Source organism: Haliotis rubra, unplaced genomic scaffold (assembly GCF_003918875.1).
Source record: "Haliotis rubra isolate DU_JTF1 unplaced genomic scaffold, ASM391887v1 Scf47, whole genome shotgun sequence".
NCBI lineage: Eukaryota > Metazoa > Mollusca > Gastropoda > Lepetellida > Haliotidae > Haliotis > Haliotis rubra.
In genome coordinates, this window is record NW_025767157.1 from 2,871,754 (window position 1) to 2,897,025 (window position 25,272).

The 25,272-nt window shown below is 39.1% G+C and overlaps 1 protein-coding gene across 2 annotated transcripts; it reads right to left on the minus strand.

Moving 5' to 3' along the window:
• Positions 1-778: 778 nt before the first annotated feature.
• LOC124290654 (organic cation transporter protein-like) lies at positions 779-24,664 on the minus strand. Of its 2 annotated transcripts, none has more exons than XM_046727440.1 (10): positions 24,248-24,664; positions 7,596-7,821; positions 6,188-6,291; positions 4,765-4,919; positions 4,221-4,389; positions 3,506-3,718; positions 2,985-3,211; positions 2,455-2,636; positions 1,574-1,725; positions 779-1,158 (listed from the first exon to the last, which is right to left on the minus strand). In XM_046727440.1, the coding sequence occupies exons 1-10, from the start codon at positions 24,391-24,393 to the stop codon at positions 1,068-1,070; spliced, it is 1,665 nt and encodes a 554-aa protein (XP_046583396.1). In that variant the 5' UTR covers positions 24,394-24,664; the 3' UTR covers positions 779-1,067. The 2 variants fall into 2 exon arrangements, with proteins under 2 accessions (XP_046583396.1, XP_046583397.1); XM_046727441.1 differs by lacking the exon at positions 24,248-24,664 and adding an exon at positions 15,555-15,801.
• Between the last annotated feature and the right edge of the window lie 608 nt (positions 24,665-25,272).

Genomic DNA, 25,272 nt, shown 5'->3' on the forward strand with positions numbered 1-25,272 from the left:
ATTTCTTCCGACCCAGTAAGTATAACATATATGTATGAACAACTTCAATTACAGCTTCTTCATTTAGTTGTTTATCCATATATCTCATCCTTACCTAGTACTCCGACTTCTATAAGAAACTCAAACAAGTAATGTCTTTCGACGTGCAGTATATGTTCACCTTTCAACCATGAACCTTTACGTGTTCTCAGTATGTGCTAGCAGTGACGGATATAAATGTTATAACATAATTTATGCTTCAGTAGTGCATGGATATATAAATACATGATTTCTCTGTATGTCTGGTTTCTCAATATACGCAATTCCACAGTATTTGGCCGACAATGCAGATACATGCCAGTTAATTTAGATTTCTAGTTAGTTGTGAAACCAGTAGATGTTAGTACGGCTGACTAATGTAATTATCATGCAAACAATATTCACGCACATGTATGAGGTTGACGTATTCTTAAAATAGTAAGGCTAATGTTTCAGTAGCGGAATTCGAGATAGTACAAGCAAATGGTCATTGTGCTAGGCCTGAAAGTTAAAACTCACACACTGACCCACAGATGGGGCATGCACTAATCACTTCATTAATCGTCAGAATTCTTGCAATCCTATTGACCCTACCAAGTCGTTTTATCTGCAACGTCATGACGTTCCATGCGACGTTGCTTGCGTGACCCTGTTTGTAAACAAACACACCGACAGTGCAATTAGATCAGTCCATGCTAATGAAGGTGCTTCAGCCACGAAACAGATAAGTGTGAGAAAATAGGTCTACCCTTTTGGGCTTTCAAAAATATTTGTTGGCATGTGGATTCACATATTGTAAACATAGATAAATACGTAAATGGAATTAGTTTTTGTAGGTGAGTCCATGCTAATAAACTGGACAAAAATAGTTAGGGATATATGTAAATTTTGAAATTATGAATAATGATCTACTTATTTATTGACACTCTGATAAAATATCAATCATAAAAATACCAATATCCCTAACTTATTTTGTCCAGTATATAACAGATAACTGAAAATCAATAAAATACTAGTAATAAGTTTTTTTTTGTTGCAGTCTGTTCTCTTCAGCACTTTTCGAATGCTGGATTGTCATACTCCTTTTCGGTGGGCAACCTTTCGACTGTTTGATCAAGCTCATAGGAATTTTTACCGGTCCTGAAAAAATGACGTTTAACAATAGAGAGTTTTAAATCATATCATATATGTAGTCATGTATCATCACAGTGAAGGCAACTAAAGAGTCGAAATCTAAATTAAACCACTTTTGACAATTTAGGCTAATGTGAATATAAAAAAGGGAAGCGTGTTTATACATTTTTCAATATTTGTCTTTAAAATACATACTATTTATGATGTAAGGTTAATTTATGAAACTGGGCTGCTTGAAAGACATATAATGGGCACAACGCAGCTGGAGATGAGAATTTGACCATGTGCTCGTGCTTAGGGCCACAACAAGTACGCAATGCTGTGCAATACCATTTATCTATTATAGAACAAATGAACCAACACAACTCCTAAACATTCGATATCATTATTTAATTAATCTCCGAGAGGCATCGGCACTTACTTTCCGAAAACTTTGGCATCTTCGATGGTTTCCGGCAATTTTCGATTCAGTGTTTCGGGCAGCCACAGTGCCAGTATCCCCGCCGCCACTGTCACAGCACCAAATACCAGAAGGGGGAGTGCGTTACCGAAGTCACCACCAACTATTGTGCCCTACAAAACACAATGAAGGAGGGCCTTTACAAAAAGAGTGTATATTATACTCAGTCCGACACCATGAATAAAAGTGGAGAATTTATTTATGATAACAAAGGTACATCGGATTGTACACTGATGGTTATGAAAGGGCAAAAAAAAAAAAGGACATGTCAATCAAAAGAACATGTTGGTGGTGTATTGGGAGGAACGGCAGAAGAGTCTAATCAAGACTTGATCTGTAATGGGTTCTCCCCCTCGTTTTGCGGCGAGGCATGGTCCGAATACCTCCCTAAATGACACTTTGGGAGAGCATTGTGAACTCCTCTTGCAGGGCCTTGCCCAGTTCAGCTAATGTTCCGGTTGGCATTCATCACGCTGTGGACGTCGCAGTCCCAATCTGATCCCAGATTGTGCATTTACCAAGGAAAATAGAGCTGACGACACACTGTCGACAGAAAAATCAGCAATACTATTGGCTCAGAGCCATTCCTTCATGGTGTCAATACAAGAATGACCCTCTACTCTCGTCCAAAGAAATAGTGGATGGTCAACGAGAATTCACTTTGTTTGGACTTTGATTCTGAAACCGTTCTCTCTCTGGCAGTTATTTTTCAAAGCTGATCATTTTCTGACCACCGATCATAACAGTTATATTTGATGATCCCTGACTTCCTCTTTCACACAAGACGTGTTTGGCCTGATTGTGTTTCTGTCACAATATTATCATCGTATTCCCAGACTCACCAGATCAGCAATGTAAGGGGACAGTATTCCTCCAATACGGGCCGAGAAGGAACTGCCACCCATGCCGGAGTTTCTCACAACAGTCGGGAACAACTCCGCAGCAAAAATGTAAATAATGGCGAAAGCAGCTGATGCTCCAAACTTGCCAATCATCGACAGAGTAATTGTCACCCATTCCAGCTCTGTAAAGAAAATGTATGCTGTACCCAGCTCTGTGACATTCATTAATAAATATGTCTGTAATAAGTTGGTGAGTTGGGTTCAGTTGGCATTTTAAGATTACTCCTGCTTTATTGCGGCGTGTCTTCACTTGAGCAATATTTATCATGCGCTGCAAAGGTTTCCTCTGTGCCAAAAAGAACGATACCCTGCAAAACGAACTGCTTTGGCTTAGGGCCACCCATTTCCCATGTCTGTAATGAAAATGTTTACCATTATAGATAATATAATTAAGTTATTAGATGTACAGGAAGGTTTCTTAAGACCAAGGTCGAATATTTGTGAACAAACATAGATTCATGCCAACTCACCCTTGCCCCCATACAAAACCGGGAAGATGGTGGCAATACACGCAATCCCTCCCACCAACATACTGCCACAGTGTAGGAACTTCCGGCCCACTCGGTCCAACAGAAACAGACACATAACGTAAGATACTGTCTCCACGATGTTTGCGATGGTGAAGTTTAGGTAGATGTCACCGCCAAGATTGCCAACGTTCAGACCAAGACCGTAGAAAACCATACTGGCAACAAGCCTGGTGTAGAAGTAGGAATGTGTTCAACAGGAGAAGCACACCAAAACTAACTAATTAAATAGCAAACTAATAACTAACAATAGGAATTTATCTGACTCTTTAAGTGTTGACTTCAGAAATATTCAGAAACAGAACCTAGTCGGCCCGTTTACTGTACATGCTGGCTGTTTTATCTTATAATGTTATACTGGAACCTACTAAGGTATGCCCCTCTCGTCAGAGGAAATTCTTATATCAGTTGCAGACCTAAGAACTAACAAAGAAACCTCGGTCAGTGATGAAACTTTTACTGACCAATTGAAGAAGATGATGAGAGTCCTGACGAGGAGCACTGGGGAGGTGAACATCTCTGTGATCTTGCTCTTGGGACCGTCATCCAGAGTGTCCTTGTCAAATAGCTTCTGTGGAAGAGTCACTCCATTCACTTCTGCCGCTTTCCTGAGGATTGCTTCTGCTTCCTCCTCGCGACCACGTGACAGCAGCCATCTTGGTGACTCGGGGACTAACCTAAGAGCATATATATGTACAGAATTAGTTTAGAAGATATTAATTGTGGTATATGTATAAATGTATTTAATAATGACATGGCATACTACAAAAGATGCCTGCTGTGGGAATACCATCTTAAATCTGTTCACTTAAAAGACATACCATGGCGGGGCCAAAACCATGTACGGTATAATACTATTTACCCACACCATCCAGTGCAAACCGGAAGGAACAGAGTAAATGTAACAGGGACGAAGACATATTAGCAGATACGGAGTTCGAAATGAAACCATTCGTCAGAATGCCCCCAACTGTAGTGGGATATTCCCCAGCCCGCAATGTGCAGAGGTGGAGAGGACCAGAGAAACAGTTGAAATGCAAAATGATGAAACAATCTGTTTAGTCGTTTCGTAGCCAGAGCTCGATGTTCGATCGTAAACAGAATGCTAATTACTGATTGCTAATGCTGACACCAGTATAGAATTATTGAGGTGTCGAGCAATTAAAAAGTTGCACCCACCAGTACAAGCCGAGCAATAGCACGGCTGGGACGGAGATGGCGAGTTGGAGGTGATGCCAGTCTCGGATGAAGTAGGCCAGAGCTCCCACAATGAACAGCCCCAAGCACCAGAAGAACTCGATGATCATCCCCGCAAAGGTTCGTTTGGAGGGACCAACGAGTTCCATGACTGAAAATTAGACAGGCAGATTTATCAGACAGATGGACTAGATAAACGCATACTTTAATTAACTATGATGAAATATTTTAAATTTTCATTTATTGAATGAAAACAAAATGATATTTTAAAACTGTTAGTCACTTCTTCCATTCTGTATGATTTCTATATATTTCTATACATTCCATATAAACCCTTATTGGCCACCCTGAGAGGTACATTTTTAAACCGCCCTTATGAGTATCATATTGTCAGTGTAGTCTATTATCCGCAATGTATGGTACATTTGGTATTATCCATACAATTTAACTGTGGAAACTCCTCCGCACTTGTCTGTATATACCCTGTTTCAACTGATTACTTATGTAGTCATCTGAGCTAACTTACCGATGACGAAAGATGATACGAAGAGGCCGATATTGGAAGCACCGTTAAGAAATCTGAGAATGACGAAAGCCACGAAGTTCGGAGCAAACGCTGTTCCAACTCCTGTGCCGACGTGTAGCAGGATGGATAACATCAGTGTTGGTTTCCGGCCAATGCTAGCAGTAAAGGTAAGGAGTCAGATAGCCATTTTAGACTTAGAAAATTGTCTTAAATATGTCTTTAATGTTTGAAAAAAGCATCAATTCGTTTTAGTTTGATTTGGAAGTTGAGACGAAATGTTAAACGTTGCGTTCCAGAGTGAAATACTTCGCAACTTTCTTTTACGGATGGGCGTTGCTGCTTTTACTACAGGGCAAAAGAAGGTTTCCACCCATATTTTCTGGTAGCTTTAAACGAAACAACATGGTTGTTTGATGGTGACGTATTTTATATGGCTATCACATCAGTCAGTATCTCACAACAGGTGATGCACACTTGACATCTCACGGTATACAGTAAAGATCAGAGTGAAGCAGATATTGTCATGATCAGTTTCAGCTGGGTCACAGACAACAGGTATTCTCTCCAGCTGATATGAACCCTACGAGCAGGTGCTTTTTGCTGTGTGTGACTTAGCGTTATCGGGCTGTAGGAGTGTCCATTCAGATCAGCCTCCGTGCCAAACGGCATCTTTGGTGTGTAAATTCGAAAGGAAAAGGTCATTCTACGGAACTGCTGTTTGTCTGGAATAATCTGCGATACGAAGATGTTGCGAGCACAGTGCATCGTCAGATGCGGCGTCATTGTTGCTGCCGTTTTCGGCCCTGAGACGAATGTCGTGTGTTTTGCCCTGTTCTGTGTTCTGTGTTCTGTGTTCTGTGTGTAACGTTCCGACAAAGGTTGCAAGAGTACTACGTAAGTGTTCTGCAAGTGTCTGGGTTTGGCTGGCACCATTCCTCGCTGTGTCGTGCAGTGTAGCATATTGTAACTTGTAATCAATAAGCGGTAGTGTGAGCTATATTTTGATTTGTGCTATAATATTTAGACAGACGTCTGGAGGGTATAATCAACGCTATGGACCTTTTCTCTATATTATGACCCAGGGAGTTGGAGAATCTTCTGGAGTCTTTCTTCTGGAGTATATTTCCCCGGTATATATGAAGAGCTAACTCTTGACCCTAATCTCACGAAGACCAGCAGTTGTATGGAGATCATTCTTACCCTGAGTACTCGGCCTATTTTGGAAACTTGACCATTGTTGCAGTGAGGTGAATAGTACCATCTTTGTCTGTATTGCTGTAGTCACTGCTGTTGTATTACCTACCTCAATGCTCAATGTGCTTAGTTATCCCAAGTAACAAAGAATGTGTGAATTATGTAATCATCTTTGTCTTTTAAAACATAACCCTTTGATATACCTTCTGTACATGAAGGTTTTACCTACATGTCTGAGATGATGCCCAGAACAAGGGATCCACATAGAAGTCCTGCCATTAGAATGCTGTTGGCAAGAGACCTCAGGCCTTTATCGTTGCAAACCATGTTCAACTGCAAATTAAAAAAGCCAAAACATTCAGTTTACCTTAATATTTGCAACTAACGCGATGTGGGCAAAATGATTTTGTTCACCGACAAACGATGTCCCATTATTTAACCCTCAAGTATCAATTCAATATACATACTGCCTTCATTATAGACATTGAATGTAACACATACGCTGATCAAAGTTTAATTGGTTAATGAATATGTATAATACATTTCGCTAAATAGTATTTGACATATTTTTGTTTTATACCCATCTTTTCTATCAAAATCCGGAATTCGAGTTATAACATGAATTCCCTGCTGCCGCCTTATCTCAGAAAGATATAGCAACGTTAACTATTTTACAGTTCCTCTTTTACAAATGTGTTACTTTGCTAGTTAAACCAGCCCGATCCATGTAGTAGATTTATGGAGATACGTACAAATGTTAGGATACTGTCCAATGTCAAAAACCTTTACATCTTAAATGTGAGAAATAACACCGGAAGTGGCGGGCTTCATTTCCGACAAGATCTGTTTTGCAGAGTATGCAGCTTTAATATGTCGTTTCTTTGTTTATTTGCCATGTTGTTTGCTTTTTCCTCGAATCGAAGTGAGTGAGTGAGTGAGTTTGATTTTACGCCGCTTTTAACAATATTCCAGCAATATCACGGCGGGGGAAAATGGGCTTCACACATTGTGCCCATGTGGGGAATCGAACCCGGGCCTTCGGCGTGACGAGCGAACGCTTTAACCACTAGGCTTCCCCACCGCCCCGAATCGAATGAGACCTGTTCTAGTGTCTGAGATACACAATATATGTATGATAAAGCATTTTTGATTTTATCAATACATTTAGAATTTATATCATGAAGCTATATACAGTGATGCCTAATGTGTAACGCAATTATCATATCTAGATGTATGCATACTGAGTGAACGAACACTATCGACAAAGCTGTATGACAGTAGGGGTGGTTTCAGTTTTCCAATAGTTTCCCCACTGGTGAGGCAGGGTACGGTTACCACGAACACCGGGTGTCATCAATATTTGATCATAATTTATAAACACATGTTCATGATACATTTGTACAATCGGTCTGCTCTCAGCCGAGATTTCTTATGGACGTGGAAAGGGTTTTGTGCTCATGTTTGAGTAGGACAGGAAACGGTTAATTTTTCTAGAACATCTGACATCATCACTTTTTAATACTGATCATACACCTGTGCTGATGGTATTGTCGGGATGAACACTGGACATACATTGCAGCGATGTCTAACGATGGGAAAGGTTTTTCTCTTTTGTTTATATGGTTTGGCTAACGTACCTCTGTGATAACGGTGTTCTTGAAGACAGAGTTGTCGTACACCCATGCGTTGCATTCCTGGGTTGTTCTGTTCTGACCTCCTGAAACATCGTCCTTGTAGATGAGACAGGAGTCCCTGACACTGACGCCTTTCTCCGTCGTCCAGGGTATGGAGGTGTTAAGGAGGAGCTCATGGTCAGGTCCTTGGACAGCGTATGTGTCGTTGCTGACACCGGGGAGAGCACACCTGCAACAATTGTGGGAAACTTAAAGCTGAATGTAAATAATATTTCCTTGAAATGACTGTACACACCAGCGTTCATCAAACGGGAACCCTAATGCCATGAAGCTGAAAATATTACTTCAAACAAATTATGACCGTTGGGATCATTTTTGTCGATTTCACTGAATTCGAAATACATTGCTTTGGGAACTTTGAGACGACATACTGAACTCAAACTTCAATCTTTGACCAAAATCTTTAGTAAAATATCATTTCAAGTTAATTTATTAATTGTCTTTAAAAGCATGAAATCTCCTTACTAACAATATTTTCTTAAATATATTTCATTTCAAGAGTGAATCTATTTAAAAATACCTTTATTTTAAAAAAAAAACATGGCATAAGGCACATGTTCATTAGATAATAGTAGGCTATACTTAGTCTTTACTGTTTGGAACTTTTTTAGAATAAGGTCTAAATGTCATCAGGTGTGGACCATGCTTCATGAAATCTGGGGACCGAAGTGACCGAAGAAATGATGCAAGTGAAACACGACATGTCTATTTTCTAAAATGGCAATCATAAATACTCATGTTATGGTGTGTTCAATCAGGTGCCGCCTAGCTCAGATTAAGTGAACTCTGTCTTCAGGATATACTTGTATTGTTGATCGAATTGTTGGTTGGAAATAACAGCCTTAGACGAGGTTAACTGTTATGCCCCTTGTTAAACAGAGCTGATTGCGATGGGTGTGTTTTAACGCCATGTTGTAACACCTTTGTCGGCTAATGATGATTGGAAGAATTTAGCAATGTGCGAGTCTTGACTTGCGATGACATCTGATGTTTTGAACTTTTGCTCTCTCGGGTTTCGTTGGTTGAGCAACGAGAACTGTAAGTCGAACCTACTCTACTATTGATGTGTAAGAGAAATTGACCACTGGTATTTATAAGTACAGATTTCTGGTTAATTTATTGTTGCAACATGGAAAACAGATATACGGATAGTTCAAAGATCACGAAGCCGCTGATATATTTGCAAACGTGGGTGGAGACGTCATATATTTGTATTCGTGGGGAGGAGCAGGGGTTAAATGTCAGCAAACACACCAGACAGCCCCTTGTACAGGGAGCCACGCATAGTTATACATAAAACACTTTGTTCTGACTACACATAATGACCAGTAGCTGCACGTGTGTTCAGGTCAGGTAAGAAACAATTAAAATCCAGGGTAATCCTTTGTAGTGTTTTACGTTTAAAAAAAACCTGTGTTGGCTCGACAAACCACGTAAACGTTTTGTCAAGCTGAAACGAACGATGTATGCAACTGGTAAAATACCTAGTTCTTAATGGGCGTATTAGTGATCATCGTAACACCAACTCGTGAAGGTCCGGGTTAGAATATTGATCTTCAGTAACCTCTGCTTGTCGTAAGAGGCGACTAACGGGATCGGGTGGTCAGACTCGCTGACTTGGTTGACACATGTCATCGGTTACCAATTGCGCAGATCGATGTTCATGTTGTTGATCGCTGGATTGTCTGGTTTAGATTAGTTACAGACCGCCGCCATATAGCTGGAATATTGCTGAGTCCGGCGTAAAACTAAATTCCCTCACTGTCCAAAATATCAATCATACACCTGTGTAATTAAAGCAATTGCATGAAAAGAAATCTATCTTTTGTAACAGACATGGGTGAATCATAGGATAGACAAAAATATCAATATTCCAGCAACATCACGGCCGAGGACAATGTGCCTCATACGTTGCATCTATGTGGGGAATCGAGCCCGGGTGTTCGGCCCGACTAGCAAGACTGGAAACAAAACAAAGAAAGCAAAACAAAGCAAAAGGTGAATTTAGAAACTATATTATACTGTGCCACGGACAGAATGCGTTAGCTGCTTAAACACAGTGTCTCTGATCACATGAACTCGGAGACGTATCTCGACTGTCTCTGTTTGATATGAATACACTCAAACAACTATCGTCTTTAATGCTATGTGTACATTGGTATTCGGGTAGCATATCTACATAATCATTATTGACCTTGAATATATTCTCACAAATGAACAAATACATTTACATCAAACACGAATAACGCTCCAACTTGAGATCACCCCGCCTAAGTACAACAGAAGCCTTGTACACACAGTAGTACCCAAGGTCACAACAGACGGCTGTGTAGCCATGGAACAAGCTTCGCTGTCAAATATTGTCACTGAGAACACATATACTGAAACATTGAGGTCGCATGCATTGAGGTGTTCTAATTCTTTTGTCAGTATCAGTATACGCTTACATACATCTAAACATACATCGTGTGTGATGCTGTCAGACGGTGTACCCCGTGGCAACAAACACGTATCTTTCATCATGCAAATTGTGTGCGTGGTCGATGTTACACGGCAAAATAGGGCACGACATGAAACCCTTTTCGCGAACACCTGACGTCATCACTTATTCTCAGTGATCCATTGAAATGTTTTGCACTGCGACATGATGGAATCTGTTTATGTTTCGGATAATGGAGTCTCAGTCTTTGCTGGCGTCCACGTGTCTTACTTACATACACCTATATAATTACTTACCTAAGACATTTTTACAAATCTTTTGCAATATGCATTTTAAACAATATAAATGTATACATTATCTATTTCTTGCGTCATTTTTTCTTGCAAATATATGCATTGTATTGTACGTTTTAAACTAAACTATACAAATTTACGACAACAAAAATATTCAATTGCCATCTTTGATGTGTTTAGAATTGGTATAACATTAAATGTTTAAAGCTCCAAATAGGTTTGCGGTGCAGAGTACATAACAAGGCGTGCAGCTACTCCGTGATTGTAGTGAAAGCGTGGCAAAAACGACCCTGACTGGAAACCTTGAACAGGTATGCGTGTGGAGGGCTATTCTATAGGAGTACTGTCCTGTTAGGCGCATATTTGTTGCATAAACAAGTGATCACAGGAAAGCGAACATTAGATCCACATGGGGGTCATGCAGTATCACGTCTTTCGTATATAACAAGGTATGGGTTCTGCTTAACAAGGCTGTGACACGTCAACAGGCTGTAAGGTGGCAGTGAGCCAAACTTTCCATTGAACGTCAGAGAAACAGTAGGATTACACTGTCTGTTGCTATGCCTGTTACGTACAATGGCTGCTATTCTGTTATATAATGTATTTAAAACTACAGGCTATAATGGCAATACTAGTACATTCTACTGTGAACATCTCTCCCCCCCCCCCCTATAAAAAGGCGTCAACATCTCAGTCTATTCTTCATATGCTTGAATTACAGTTGAAAGTAACTTAAGTTTATTATTATTATATTTTGTCCAAACATTTAGTTTATTTTTGTGTGACAGTCATACTAGTTTGAATTATAAAGATGACATTTGATTCACTCAAACCCAGAACTGATTGTTATTCGGATATTAATACATGAATTTGAAATTTGTATTATCATTTTAATATGTATATGGTTTAATCTTATTCCTATGTTTACAAAGACTCACTTATTTCCAGGTATGTCACGATAGCTTTATTCCTAAGGGGTCCACATGAAATTGACACTACTAATGTCCAGAATCGTTCATAAATCATACTACTGTGCAAGTTCCACAAGTAATATAAATCAACCCTATAAAAGCGACAAGAAACATTTCCGTAATAAATTCAAAGTCCACTTCATAGACTCACTATTAGTATGAAATCGCCCCGTGACAAACCGTCACAAACACATGCATAGACAAGTCAATTATTCACCGACCCCCCCCCCCCGGAACATAGAGTGCAAGTCAAAATAGAGATTGGTATGAAGGATATCGAATTTGAAATTTTGAATTTGTTTTGAAAGCAAATGGGATCAAATTTGAAATAGATGCTTGAAACATGTAATATAGTGTTTGATTATGCATCATGCAAACAATATCGGGTTATCGTTACGTAAGTGATAACGAACTCTTGACACAGAAGAGCACGTCACTCTTGACCTTCAGTGCAACCAACATGAATGCACAGTCACGTACAACTCATGTAGAACAAACATCCTTGACTGGTTCTACAAACATGATTAAATCCGGGTCACTACATCGCTTGGCTGTACCTGTCTCCGCTGTAGCAAACTACATGACAATATAACATACATACACACACATGACAATATAACATACATACACACACATGGCAATATAACATACATACACACACATGACAATATAACATACATACACACACATGACAATATAACATACATACACACACATGACAATATAACATACATACACACACATGACAATATAACATACATACACACACATGACAATATAACATACATACACACACATGACAATATAACATACATACACACACATGACAATATAACATACATACACACACATGACAATATAACATACATACACACACATGACAATATAACATACATACACACACATGACAATATAACATACATACACACACATGACAATATAACATACATACACACACATGACAATATAACATACATACACACACATGACAATATAACATACATACACACATGACAATATAACATACATACACACACATGACAATATAACATACATACACACACATGACAATATAACATACATACACACACATGACAATATAACATACATACACACACATGACAATATAACATACACACACACATGACAATATAACATACATACACACACATGACAATATAACATATACACACACACATGACAATATAACATACATACACACATGACAATATAACATACATACACACACACAATATAACATACATACACACACATGACAATATAACATACATACACACACATGACAATATAACATACATACACACACATGACAATATAACATACATACACACACATGACAATATAACATACATACACACACATGACAATATAACATACATACACACACATGACAATATAACATACATACACACACATGACAATATAACATACATACACACACATGACAATATAACATACATACACACACATGACAATATAACATACATACACACACATGACAATATAACATACATACACACACATGACAATATAACATACATACACACACATGACAATATAACATACATACACACACATGACAATATAACATACATACACATGACAATATAACATACATACACATGACAATATAACATACACACACATGACAATATAACATACATACACATGACAATATAACATACACACACATGACAATATAACATACATACACACACATGACAATATAACATACATACACATGACAATATAACATACATACACATGACAATATAACATACATACACACACATGACAATATAACATACATACACACACATGGAGGGTTTAAAGTTACAATCAAACATTCATTGATCGCATGTGACATATATCCATGTATTCTGTAGGTTTTACTGTTTGGAAATAGAATATGGGTCCCCTGAACATCGCCGATATTTTCAACGTGGCTCTTGTTGGACTTGGGTCAAGGGATCCTGACATATGTAATCGGACCAGAAAAGATAAACAAGCTACATAAGCCCGGGTTCGCTCGGACAGTGATAAAGAGGATTTATCCTTCATACAATGTGTGTTTAACCGGGTATCTACATTTGCTACAGCCTAACACAGCGAAGTTAACCTGTATCGGGATTATACCGGGCATTGAAAGGCCAACACCTAGTACATAAATGATGTGTGTATGGGTCGTTTAACATCATCGGCCGGTCTTGCAGCTACATAGCATATATTTATCAGATGGCTTTTGTTAGTCTTGTGTCGTCTCTGATTACACAGGTTTAATGACGACCTGTTTGTCAGTATTGTAGTTCCAGTCGACCTAATGGTTGCCTCAAGACAACGCGCTCCAGTGGCTGAAGCGTTGGTCATCTTTTCAATGACTGGTTTACCTAGTTCTGGCATAATAGGCCGCCGTCATAGACGTATAGCGCTAACAAACGTATGGCGTCGTACTGTGTACTTGCTCCAATGGTTGCACGGTAGCGTGTCACGTTCGTTGACTTGGTTGACATATGTCATATACCAATTGTATGCTCATACTGTTGGCCACTGGATTGTCTGGTCCAGACTCGATTATTTGCAGACCACCGTCATATAGCCGGAAAAGTGCTGAATGGGGCGTTAAACAACCAAACAAACGATCAAAAATGTCACAAATCGCTATGCAGTGTTGTCTCTCTTGGAAGCAACAGTAACCTACGATTGTGTGTTCGAATCCCATTTCGCCCCAGTCTTCTTACGTTTGTTAGCAAAGTGGAAACTGTCATCATTTCGGAGGGGATTTACACGCCGTGATGTAACTGGAACAATATTGAGTGAGTAAACCCAACTCACTCACTCACTCTCTTTGCACTCACTAATTATTATTATCATACACCATTAAATGGCATCAAGGTGACTTCGGGTAGACAGGAAGTTGTGACTACATCGTACATACTGGAAGAGGGGAGGTCTGAAGAGCAAGGGTCGTTTACTGTTAAACACAAACCCCATTCCTCCCGCTAAACTCGACATCCACAAAACACATTGACATTTCATGTCCTTTAATACAGAGTAAGACAACAATCTTTAACAATGAATCAAGGAAAATCCATTTAAAACCAGTTTTCACCACATCTAGACCAGGCAAATAAGTATTTGATATCATGAGCAGAACGCCGTGGCGTAACGATGATGACGCATCTGGATTCCCATGGCGCCCTGGAAAGTTAGCTTAATGCCGTACACGGCGCGACATCGTAAATCCAGAAATTGTACCATCATATAGAAATCGGTTTAGGTCAAGTAAACAATATGTGGCTGCACAAAATGGTCTTTGTGTCCATGTATTTATCATTGAGACGATCAACTTACAAGGGTAGAGAAACCTTAGTTACATCACCGCTTAAACCTGCAGATGTCGCTTAAAAGGCGGTGACCGAATACAATTGTGAATGGGCAAACAGTAAACACAGGCTCTGAAGCTCACTGTGAAGGTTTTTGCATATGTTTTCGCTCCTGGTTAAATATTTTTCACATCAGGCTGTGCACTTTACCACATGAACAAGGTCTATCTGTACAAGCACATATGTACATCAGATCCATACGGCTTTGACATGCACACATCAATATAACATTCACATGTCATCACTTTACTATAAGCCTTAAACACTATTCCTAAACCTTTGGATGGTAGTTTCACAACAATATTAAGAATAAAAAGCGCAAAAGGCAATGAATGTAAATGACTTGGCTTGAAAGTGACTTGTGTTACAGATATCACTGCCATGTTCATGTCATACTCGTCAAAACACCACTTGACAAAGGAGCACAGTGTATACCCGCCGGCAATACAAATGTCGCGAAATAACGGGGACGTTTAGGCCGGGGACATTGCTGCGTACGCGGAGAACATTCCGTCTTGTCTTTGTAGTATAGGGATATACGTTTGCGAAATGACCTACTTCTATATTTTGTAACTAAACCACAGAAATAATCTGTGGTGTCAATATATCAGGATGCTTGGGTTATAAATATTATGGCGTTCATGTTCATCTCAAATATTAAAAAAAGAATTGCAATTTTCAAAATAACGCTATAAGTAAAACTATTTACAAAACCATTTACGCTGTCCATAATACGCACATTCATGGCACATGGGTGCGTCCATATATTTCAAATTAAAGATTTAAACAAATACCTGTGTTTTGGAATGTTGAGGGTAAATACAGCGACCAGCATTTGCATCCCAGTGAAGACTCCAGGGCAGCAAAGCAGAAAGTACATCCGTTTCTGGTAAGTTCCAAAAGCCCCCAGATACTCAAAAACATCGTCAAATTTCATTGTGAATCTTGATTGAAGATCGGTTCGCACAGTTTAAACAATGAAGCGTTAATGTATCACCATGGGAGTATGGCGTCTTGAGTTGGCAGAACTCACAGAACAGGTGACCCTCTGTAGTGAACGTTATCCAGTCTAAACCTTTGTCGGGTGTCAGCCAGCCCCGGTCTGTGGACGTTGTTTGTGTTCGTGTGACTTTGATACCAGGAGAGGTTCTTGTCTTGGGGTCGGTGGACAGTTCAAATATAATCGTACCCTACAGTGCATACAGCCGGTTGTGTTTGCCGATGGACATTATAATGAAACTGGAATACCTCACCACAAAACTCTTGTGGCGGATTCGCGATGACTTTTCTCACTCGTTGAATCTGTGTGCATACACACATGATACAGATGGCACGACCCCTGTGGTCTCTTTTATTGCTAGTTCAGGTGGGCAAATCAGTAGAAGGGATTTGGCTACTTGATTCTCATTATAAACCATATATATGTTAATTAAATATAAAAGAAACAAAGAGACTGTTGGTAGCTAAAGCTAAACAAGCATATATTATACTAAAGTTGCTTATTAATCACTGCATTTGTATTTCAATCTAGTGTTACAAGCATCGTGCGAACGTTTACTTGCAGTAATATTGTAATGTTGCATTATTAGTTTTGTATTGTTTTGTGAACAGTTTTTGTTGACAGCTATTGTTTGCTTCAATAAAGCAACATAAGATATACAACTTGTAAAAATGTCTTTAAAAAAACAACTCTCGCAAATGAAAGCTGTGCACGAATTATAAACGCAATGAGGAAAGCGCCCGTCAGACGCTGTTGTCCCAACAACAAACAGGCGTACTGAGATCCGATATGATCACAATCCGTCGACCACTTCTATCACGTCCAGTGCACTTCAAAAACCGTTAACACACAATGACTGACGGTTATGTCTGGATTTATCACCGTCGTAAACACGCCCGTATGTAAAACAAAGTTTGTTTGTGTCATGCATGTGCCGGTGAGCGTCTGGTAGGGGATGGGCGAGTGTGAGAACTGTGAAGCTGTGGACGGATGCAGGAGTGTCTTGTGATCTGTCAGTAATTTATCATCATAACCACGTGGAATAATATCCACATTCCGTACTGTTATAACTGAAACACAAGCCTTTTGGGCGCGTTCTCAGCTGTATGTACGGGTCTCATGTACCTTGACTTCTCTGGTTTTCAATTTACTTTGCTTGAATTTGACCCAGGAAGAAGAGAATGTCAGCAATACTAGATCACAATCACGGCGGCCTGAATGTATAAAACAACGCTAGAGAAGAATCAAATTCGTTTTATGAATAGTCAATAATATGTCCGTAAAAGACAAATAGCTGTAATAAGTGAAATAAGTTTATTGTTTTACGCCGCTCTCAGCAATATTCCAGTTATATGGCGGCGGTGTGTAAAATCGAATCTGGACCAGGCAATTCAGTGATTAACATCGTCAGCATCGATCTACGCAATTGGGATACGATGACATGTGACCACCCGATCCCATGGGTTGCTATAAACAAATTCTAACCTGTATCTTGACGGGTGAATTTAGGTTTAAGTGAAACGGATAAGTGTCTCCTGCCCTTCAGGCAGCACGGACCACTCACACAGTTTGCACGATAGAGTCAGTGTGTGTACAGTGTTGAACTATAACAAGGGCTATACCTGCCAGTTCGGCACCGTGATATGCATTTAGGCAGGTCGCTAGATACCTTTCCATTGTCATGTCGAGGATTGCACCAACAAAGTAAAGACGTCAGTTTATGACCGAAGATGCATAGGAATGCTTGGTCAACGTCACTTCATGTGGCAAACCCCTTTGGCGTAAGCAGGACATTGGTTTGAAACCACTCGTTTGGATCACCTTCCTAGTAACAGGCACGTGACTGACAACGTACCACTACGCAGAGACTGTCACCACTCTCAGAAATGACCTGCGGAATGCCAGTGGCGTTACAGTTTCACGGAGGACGTCCCACTGACCCCGCAAGGCACATTTAGAATGGCCTGAAGATCTTGTCAGCTGGACAGACCAGGGCGGGGCTGCAGTATTGGGATACTCGTTAAACTTCCCACATCGTCGAAAAGAGTGTGGCGAAGACAAGGATTTAGTATTCCAAAGTAGAACACGTGCGAAGCTTTCAGTCATGATTTTTGTCAGTAGAGCTCAACGAACCGATCTCCATGTCCAACGAAGACAGGAGTCCTTTAGTGAAAAAGTGCTCTTCTGGAAGAAGTACGATGGTGTCAATGCACCTGGTTTCATTATCATGAACGACCCCATGGTGCCAGGGTCGTAGATGTCTCCACAGACAGAGACCGTTGTGCGCATGGAGTGGCCAGCCCAGCCACAGGACTTACATCCAATGGAACATACTTGAACGAGCTGAAGATCGCCTTCTCCCGACGCCCTGTTCTCCCGATACCTCCACTGAACTCGGCAATATTCTTACTGAAGAGTGGAATAACAAACTAGCCAACTATCCAGAAACTTAATGAGGTCAGGTTGTGATCGCGGTGACGTGGAACAAATACGCGCTTTTAAAGGTCACATGCAACGTAAAACACAACTTTGCAGATTCTGATACCTTTCGGTATGGACTTACCGAAACAAATCGTCAAAAATGCAAATTCAACTAATAAAGTTGAAAAATAACGCGATGAAAAAACCCGCGCGAAATCGGAGTTCAAACGTTTCAGTAATTTTCCCCCGACTTTTCTGGGGAAAACTGGTTTCAACAGCTGGGCTGCGCTCATAGCACGTGCGCAGTGAAATAGGTTCGCGCAACTTGGAAGCGGGTTGTCCGGTGAATACTCCGTGAAGGCTTTGGTGTGAGCTATTTTTCTAATGTTTTGTTGATATCTCACAGGCGCGAGCTTTTTATATGTTATGACAGTAAATTAACTGTTTATATAATTTCATTTGTCTATTTCACCACACGTTCTTACCGAGTCACTTTCTCAGTTCGATACTTGAAAGCAATGTCATTATTTAGAGTTGACAGAATTTCTAACTGTGATAAAGATATGTCGTTGTCACATACAAAACTCAATGTCTTGTTTTATTGACACCTGTGTGTCTGCCTGCCTGTCTGCTAATGACAATATTCAATACACAGCTGCTATCACTGACCACATGCAATTTGAACTTAACACCAATCAGGCTATACACCATAAACAAAATGCATTGATTTATGGCCAGAGTTCGGTCTCTGTCACATTATGTAATTACACAGACAGGCAGGTGTGATACTTGAACACATGACATGTTATGATGTCTGTTGATTGTAAAATGTTATACACAAAACATGCGCATGTATTTACAAAACCCAACATCTCTATATATACACACACAATGAGCCATGAGGGCATCTGCAAATGAACCAGCCGTTACACTTGAGTGCACACCCACCCGCTCTGACTGGGTTCGGTATCCCGGCTGCTTCGTTTCTTGGGAAGTAAACCCAAGTACACAATATTGCGCTTTTGATTTGCGATTGTACGCTTATAATTTTGTTTATATGTTTTTTCATAACCAGCAATGTATATTATATGTCATGAATAAGTGATAATTGTGTTTTAATTATGTTTGATTTTTTGGTTGCATGTGACCTTTAACATTTTTTGCATTGTTTGAGTTTTTCAGTTTGGGTCAGAGACAGGTTTTCTGACTGATTATTTGTCACATGTTGGTTGTGGCATTTTGTGGCACACGAGAATGCACAAGGGAAAGCTAATAACGTTGGATGGACTTAGCGTTTTTGAACAGGTATAAGATCATTTGAGTGCACCGAAAGTTTTCATAACTTGAAATTACGTGCACAGGACTATTATAGCAACGTGATATATAACTCTACGTAATGCGTCTCCTCGTTTTGAAACCCGGGAGCTGACAATTGGATCCAGTTACCACACATGTTCCTCTGTCGCTCACAGGCCTGTACACAATCCAATGAAAAACACTATCTGTGACTAAAAAGATGACTCACTTGATAGAAGACCCGTGTCTGAACATGATTAAACGTTCGTATAATGATACACAGCTAAAGCAAAACTATACTCTAACAATACCACTGCGTTTGACGCTGGTTGTGTCTTTTGTATTCGACGTAAACTCCACTCATAGTGAATAGATGTTTTGAACATATTTCGACAATGGGAACGATTACAGTTTCAGATTCGCTGTGGGGTATGTGAATGAATAGAACACTACAGTGAACAACAGTTCAGCTGCACTCTAAACAGCAGTGGTCTGGAGAATGGGCAACTATCCCCACGAAGTCAGGATAACCTACCGCCTCCGTGGTGTAGTAGTTAGAGCGTCCGCCCGGAGAGCGGAAGGTCTCGGGTTCGATCCCCGACCGCGTCATACCAAAAAGACGTTAAAATACTTGTTGGTCCCTGCCTGGCGCTCGCCATTAATGGGTACAACAAGGACTGGTCGGCTCGGAGTCAGTATAATGTGTCTGAGTGGGGTATTCATGCTTCACTGCGGCATGGTATCTCAGTGGGCTAGCACTAGAAAACCAGCTTCAGTCTGGGCTAGTACAAGCAGCCGCACATACACATACACACGCATGCACGTCGTCATATGAGCGAAATATTCTCAAGCACGACGTTAAACCCAATTTCACCCCACCTCACCTCGAGATAACCTAATCCATCCGATGTTAACCGGTTTTACAATTATACGATCATCATGCCTCATCAACACATTCCAGCCTGGAATCCCCGCATCAGTCTAAGTCTCTTTGACAATCCCCCTAATCGATGCACATCTCCTATTTTTGTCTGTCTAAGGAAGATGTTTCACAGAAAAGGGAAAAGCCAAACGACAACCCAGATGAGCATCAGGTCGGTTTAATGTTCGACAGTTCCAGAAATTACACTTTGTCGTAGTACTGAAGTGTTTCAGTCAGCCTCTCTTCAGACTACGATTGGAACACTATGTAGGGGAGTTCAAGAACAGCTTTTAAGCAGAAAGTAATATTTCTCCACAGAATGATCGGCATACATATGTATCCACAGAACTACTTTAAGTGTTAGGAATGTAATCTGTTCCATATGTACAGATCTACTAACATGAATAATGATAATAACGTACTTAATGCACTTGGATTAAAATCCAAATGTTAATAACAGGTGACAACAGTTGTATAAGAATACGAATTTTATGCCTACTGTATCATGAATAAGCAGAATGATTTTATTGAACTGAGTTGTATAAGAATACGAATTTTATGCCTACTGTATCACGAATAAAGAGAATGATTTTATTGAACTGAGTTGTATAAGAATACGAATTTTATGCCTACTGTATCACGAATAAAGAGAATGATTTTATTGAACTGAGTTGTATAAGAATATGGATTTTATGCCTACTGTATCATGAATAAGGAGAATGATTTGATTGAACTTAGTTGTATAAGAATACGAATTTTATGCCTACTGTATCATGAATAAAGAGAATGATTTTATTGAACTTAGTTGTATAAGAATACGAATTTTATGCCTACTGTATCATGAATAAAGAGAATGATTTTATTGAACTGAGTTGTATAAGAATATGAATTTTATACCTATTGTGTCATGAATAAGGAGAATGATTTTATTGAACTGAATTGTATAAGAATACGAAATTTATTCCTACTGTATCATGAATAAAGAGAATGATTTTATTGAACTGAGTTGTATAAGAATACGAATTTTATGCCTACTGTATCATGAATAAGCAGAATGATTTTACTGAACTGAGTTGTATAAGAAAACGAATTTTATGCCTACTGTATCATGAATAAAGAGAATGATTTTATTGAACTGAGTTGTATAAGAATATGGATTTAATGCCTACTGTATCATGAATAAGGAGAATGATTTTTATTGAACTGAGTTGTATAAGAATACGAATTTTATGCCTACTGTATCATGAATAAAGAGAATGATTTTATTGAACTGAGTTGTATAAGAATATGGATTTTATGCCTACTGTATCATGAATAAGGAAAATGATTTTATTGAACTGAGTTGTATAAGAATACGAATTTTATGCCTACTGTATCATGAATAAAGAGAATGATTTTATTGAACTGAGTTGTATAAGAATATGAATTTTATGCCTATTGTGTCGTGAATGAGGAGAATGATTTTATTGAACTGAATTGTATAAGAATACGAAATTTATTCCTACTGTATCATGAATAAGGAGAATGATTTTATTGAACTGAGTTGTATAAGAATATGGATTTTATGCCTACTGTATCATGAAAAAGGAGAATGATTTTATTGAACTGAGTTGTATAAGAGTACGAATTTTATGCCTACTGTATCATGAATAAGCAGAATGATTTTATTGAACTGAGTTGTATAAGAATACGAATTTTATGCCTACTGTATCATGAATAAAGAGAATGATTTTATTGAACTGAGTTGTATAAGAATACGAATTTTATGCCTACTGTATCATGAATAAGGAGAATGATTTTATTGAACTCAAAGTTGCCTTATCATCTGACTGTATTCCCTCACATACGCCCATAACTGTCATATAGGAGTTATCCCTTTGCGTCTAATGGGTTCCCTATTGTACAAGACCGTACAGTCTGGAGGTACTCATCAGACAAACAGGAGAAATTGCACATTTCAGGTATTTTGTTTAGGCGTGAGCGTCTCTAGAACATGGCTACATGGCCAACACAACAACGATTATCAAGGTTCTTGACCGTAATTAAATCTGAATCCAGGGAAAACGCGTTCCCATCTTTCGTTTGTCAGCTACATCTGGCCACGATGGCAACTTATATAACAGCACGAGCACCTCCACTTGCCCCAGCGAAACCCATTGGCTGTTAAATGCCATTCTTCAATCAACAGCTGCTATGTCAAATGTGTCTCCTTCTTCAAAGTTGTCACAGCGCACCAAAGAGCAATTCTTTCATTCATATATTCATGACTTTAGTAATATATGTACACAATATTGGACACATTCAACAAATGATTTAAAACATTTAAATGTTTGTAGCTAGTTAGTCTTTCATTTTCATTTGGCCATTTTGTATGTTCACAATTACTGAAATCATTTCAAATCATCAAAATATCTAAGAAACAATAAAAAACTTAAATAAATTCATTTAAGAAAACACTTACAAATTGAAATGAAAAGTCACTTTATCTTATATTCAGATAGGACCTCAATAAACATATATCATGTTTAAAAGTCAAGCAACTTGTCAACATTAATTGAGCCAAAGGCTACCAGAACTCAGACCCGAAACTGTTGTCGATTACGTGAGTGGATTCTTTTATCCTATATGTTTGTTAGGGTTGGATATTGCCACAATTTTCGTATTGTGATATAGTGTGATATGTGTTGGCGTATTGTAATATGTATTGCAATATATTGTGAAAGTGTAAACATGGGTTAAGGTAATGAAATTACTGTTTCCTTTCTTTGAAACAATGCCACTGGCCACTGTCAGGACTCAGATGTAATTGTACAAGAGATCAATTATTGAAAATGTTTCCAAGTTCAAGACTTCGCTTTTAAGTTTGGAACTCGGTCGCTTGACTACTCAGCTTCATCTGGATGTACTGATCTAAACGTACGTTGGTAGTAGAAATGCGACGTTCATATTGCCTCATATGGTTTCAGTAATGACAGATGTAATTAAAATAATTCAGAGAAGATATTTAATCCGAACGTAAACTGTCATCAAACTGTTATCATTTGTTTTTTCTGGTAACGTTCATCTTAACGTAGGGGGCAGACACATCAATAGAACAGCGCGCCAGTTAGCCCTGTGCGAGGATTCTTAATTTAGGTCACCGACACCATCGTTTGTTTTCTGCCTTAAATTAATCGTAATTATCCTTAGAAAGTATTAAATTTGGCATCTTAGAAAAGAAATACAGTTCGCTCTGCCACCATGTTTAGTGTAATAAAACACACTTTCGCCCTGAACTATTATAACGTTAAAGCACTCGGACGCAAGCGTCCTCGTATTTTAACTTTAATAGTTCAGGGCGAAAGGGTGTTTTATTACACTATACATGGTGGTAGAGCGAACTGTATTTCTTAAATAATATCAAGGAAATACAAATGTGAACACTAGTTTTGGGAGACTACGAAAATTACCGATCCGAACCGGTTCGCGAAATGTGTACCGCAATATATCGTATTGTGAAGTTCGAATTGCAATATAACGGTTAACCGGTATTATCGACCACCCCTAATGTTTATGTTACATAGATGAAATGATTATCTTTGTAGATGTATCATCTACGTCGAAGGAAGTGTCTTTGACGTAGACAAATGTATCTTCTGCGAAGGTGATAACATTTTGTTCGACTGTGACGCTAATGTCACAAATGTAAATGTTCCATAATGTACAAACATTTTCATCACGTGGAACAGTTGAATGGAAATAGTACCCTTGCTGATCCGGTAAATTCAAATCTTCTGAGAAATACGTGATTGCTCGCGTTCGTCATCGTAACATTGCATGAATATATCATTTCCAGGTGAAAATCTTACCTGTGATTAGGGATGTTGAGCACAAAGACTGGACTGAGCATTTGCATTGCACAAAAGACACCCGGGAGGCAGAGCAAGAAATACTTCCTCTTCTGGTAACGCCCAAAAGCCCCGAGATGGTCTTCAAGAATATCGTCGAATTTCATCCTGATGAAGCGTTATTCCGGTCGATCCAAGGACTTCAAAACATGTTCCACCGTGCCGGTAAACGCAGCTCTGTCCGGTGCGCCCGATTTACAGGTAGTTTTGTGTGTCAGTACCGTCACTTAGACTCAGTAAGGGTACTTTGTCTAAATCCGATCTCAACTGTTCTAGTTTGTGCAAATATATCACAGATGCTCATTGTGCATAGTTTTGTTTCTGCGTTCGGAAACTTCACGCTTCGATAACTTCGAATCCAGAGCCCGGACGTGTTTTCTGGTGACATGAAAGTCAAGTATTACAGTGCTCAGAATAAATATATATAATACATATTCAAGGGGACCTGGGACTTTCTGCAAAATATCAAAATTGCACCTGTGTATTTGGTTGACTACCCATAGGGCGCGCATATTCTGGTTAACTAGATATCTGCATACGAAGTATTCCCCACAGTGGAAACCCTCCATTTTATTTATTCAGAGTTTTATGCTGAGTATATGTACAATGACATGACATGTGTACATGGACCTTGGACATATGGATGCACTTCAGAATAACTTCACAACATTTGACTTATTGAATTTAGAAATACAGGAATGAACGTCAGTGTATAGGCCGTCATCGACTGTCACCAGTTCTTCTGTACACAAAGCACTTACTATTTTACTCAATATTGTGTTGTTTGTGGCGGGGCTATTAAGGAAGACAGGACATTCTGTCCTTTCTGGCATCACGTATTTTCTGTGATCCATGCAAATAATTTTCATCCATTATGCTTCTTGCATGTTAAAATGGAAATTGTTGTGAAGTGATGACAATTGTGTGTAGGGGATTGGCGCTTGGGTAGGGGTTGAGGGGTGCTAAAAATTATTTTCCCTTTGCAT